At 45.5% G+C, this 1,954-nt stretch overlaps 1 protein-coding gene across 1 annotated transcript in view; it reads right to left on the reverse strand.

Moving 5' to 3' along the window:
• Positions 1-756: 756 nt before the first annotated feature.
• LOC112479500 (zinc finger protein 135-like) overlaps positions 757-1,954 on the reverse strand; it is a 13,741-nt gene continuing 12,543 nt past the window's right edge. The window contains exon 2 of the mRNA XM_025046621.1: positions 757-1,943. Within this exon, the coding sequence (XP_024902389.1) occupies positions 1,540-1,943 (404 nt within the window). The 3' untranslated portion in view covers positions 757-1,539. The remainder of the gene's footprint in view (positions 1,944-1,954) is intronic.

Raw genomic sequence — 1,954 nt, forward strand, 5'->3', positions numbered from 1 at the left:
GTTCACAGGGACAGGGAAAGGGAAATCACACATGGAAACCTAGCTAGACGAGAGTAGAGTTGCATGGGAAGAAATGCTCAAATAGCCTCAGTTATAGACTGTGTTGGGTCCCCCGCCCACAAATCCATAGATTGAAGCCCTAACTTCCAGTGGGACTGTATGTGGAGAAAGGACCTTTATAGCAGTAAATAAGGTTAAATGAGGTTGTAAGGGAAGGGCCCCAATTCCACAGGGGGTCCGAGAGACTGCCCCCTATGTTCAGTCTTCCGAGAGTGCTAGCCCTGAAACCAGGAAGCGGAAATTTAATGCTGGCCGTGTATACTGCAAAGTCTCTGGAAAGGGTTTCCTGAGGAAAGGTACATGGGTCAGAGATGGGAAGATATATGCACATGAACCAGCTGGCAGGTGGCAGGAGTGGTCCCTGAAGGAATCAGAAAGTCCGTTCTCTAGGCCCTGAGAAGGGCGGCACGTTTGAGTACAGAGCAGGACCTTCAGACTGTAGGTCCTGAAGGGCGGTAGGAACCACCGGAGGATTATGAGGCAAGAGTGACCCAACTGTATTTGTATGAAAAAAACATCCTTTCCCAGAGCATATGAGTTACTGTTACTGTGTGGCAGTAGTCAAGGGTAGCGAGTCACCATTTTAGGATTCTGGATGCCAGGGAGACTGCTCTTACTGGATTCCTAACTAGAAACCTTCGGGTTAAATTATGTAAAAATAAATGCTTAACACCAAGATGAATAAATGAAAAATGGTTCAAGAGAGGATTAAGTTTTACATTTCTCAAGGAATAAATGTTCCAGAATGTAAGGTTCCAACATGGAAGCTCATGAGATGGTGCTTACATGTCCAGTCTTCCAATACAAATCCTTTCAAATCCATGACATATAAGGATTAAATTACTACAAGATAATGCAGATAACCAAGTTAAAATTTGTTCATACTACAATGATATTTTATCACATGGGATTCAGATTGTGAGACTGAATGTACCTTAAATGATTTACACATATATAAGAAAACTTTCTAATGAGACATTTGAGTAAACATAGTGATTCCATACAGATGCCGCTCTCATGTCTGGAACACTCTGCCATATTTTTTTCTAAGACATATCAAGTGCCAATCTATAACTTCATAATCCCCACATGTTCCCAAAAGTGTAATGAGCAATTATGATAAATTGGGATGGCACTTGGTTTGTATAAATGAAAGGCATTTTTTGTGATTCTTTCTACTTTGAAACCTGTTTGGGAATCTGGTGGATCCTTGGACAGAAACTAAGTCCAAATGCACTCGTTTTCCTGCTTCCGTTTTCGGTTCTGTAATATAGAGTGAGTGAGCACTCAAGGCTGCGGGCCTTCAACATGCATGACCTGCACATTTCCTTACTGTTTGGACAATCTGAGGAGTGCACTTTGTGTGAAGGTTGTGTATAAAAGTGTGTTCTTGCTCATGACTATTATCGGGTCAAGTCTCGTAACAGATGAACTATGTATGGCTTGAGGCTTCCCGTGTCCGAGCTCATGTGGAGGGCGTCACGCAGTATGAGTTCTCTGGTGCTTGGTCAGGGAGGAGCTGTGTGTGAAGGCCTTCCCACAGTCCCTGCATTCATATGGCCTCTCTCCCGTGTGGATCCTTCGGTGCTGAGTGAGGTGAGTGCTCTGCTTGAAGCATTTCCCACACTCCGGACACTCATAGGGCTTTTCTCCGGTGTGCGTCCTCTCGTGCTGGCTGAGCGATGAGCTGTGACTGAAGCATTTCCCACACTCGTTGCAGCCGTAGGGCTTTTCCTTGGTGTGGATCCTCTGGTGTTCTATGAGAAGGGAGCTCTGGCTGAAGGCTCGGCCACACTCGTGACACTCATAGGGCTTCTCCCCCGTGTGGATCCTCTGATGCTGAATGAGCGAAGCGAGCTGTCTGAAGGCCCTGCCACACTCGTGACACTTGTAG

Source organism: Pteropus alecto, unplaced genomic scaffold, assembly GCF_000325575.1.
Source record: "Pteropus alecto unplaced genomic scaffold, ASM32557v1 scaffold380, whole genome shotgun sequence".
Lineage (NCBI taxonomy): Eukaryota > Metazoa > Chordata > Mammalia > Chiroptera > Pteropodidae > Pteropus > Pteropus alecto.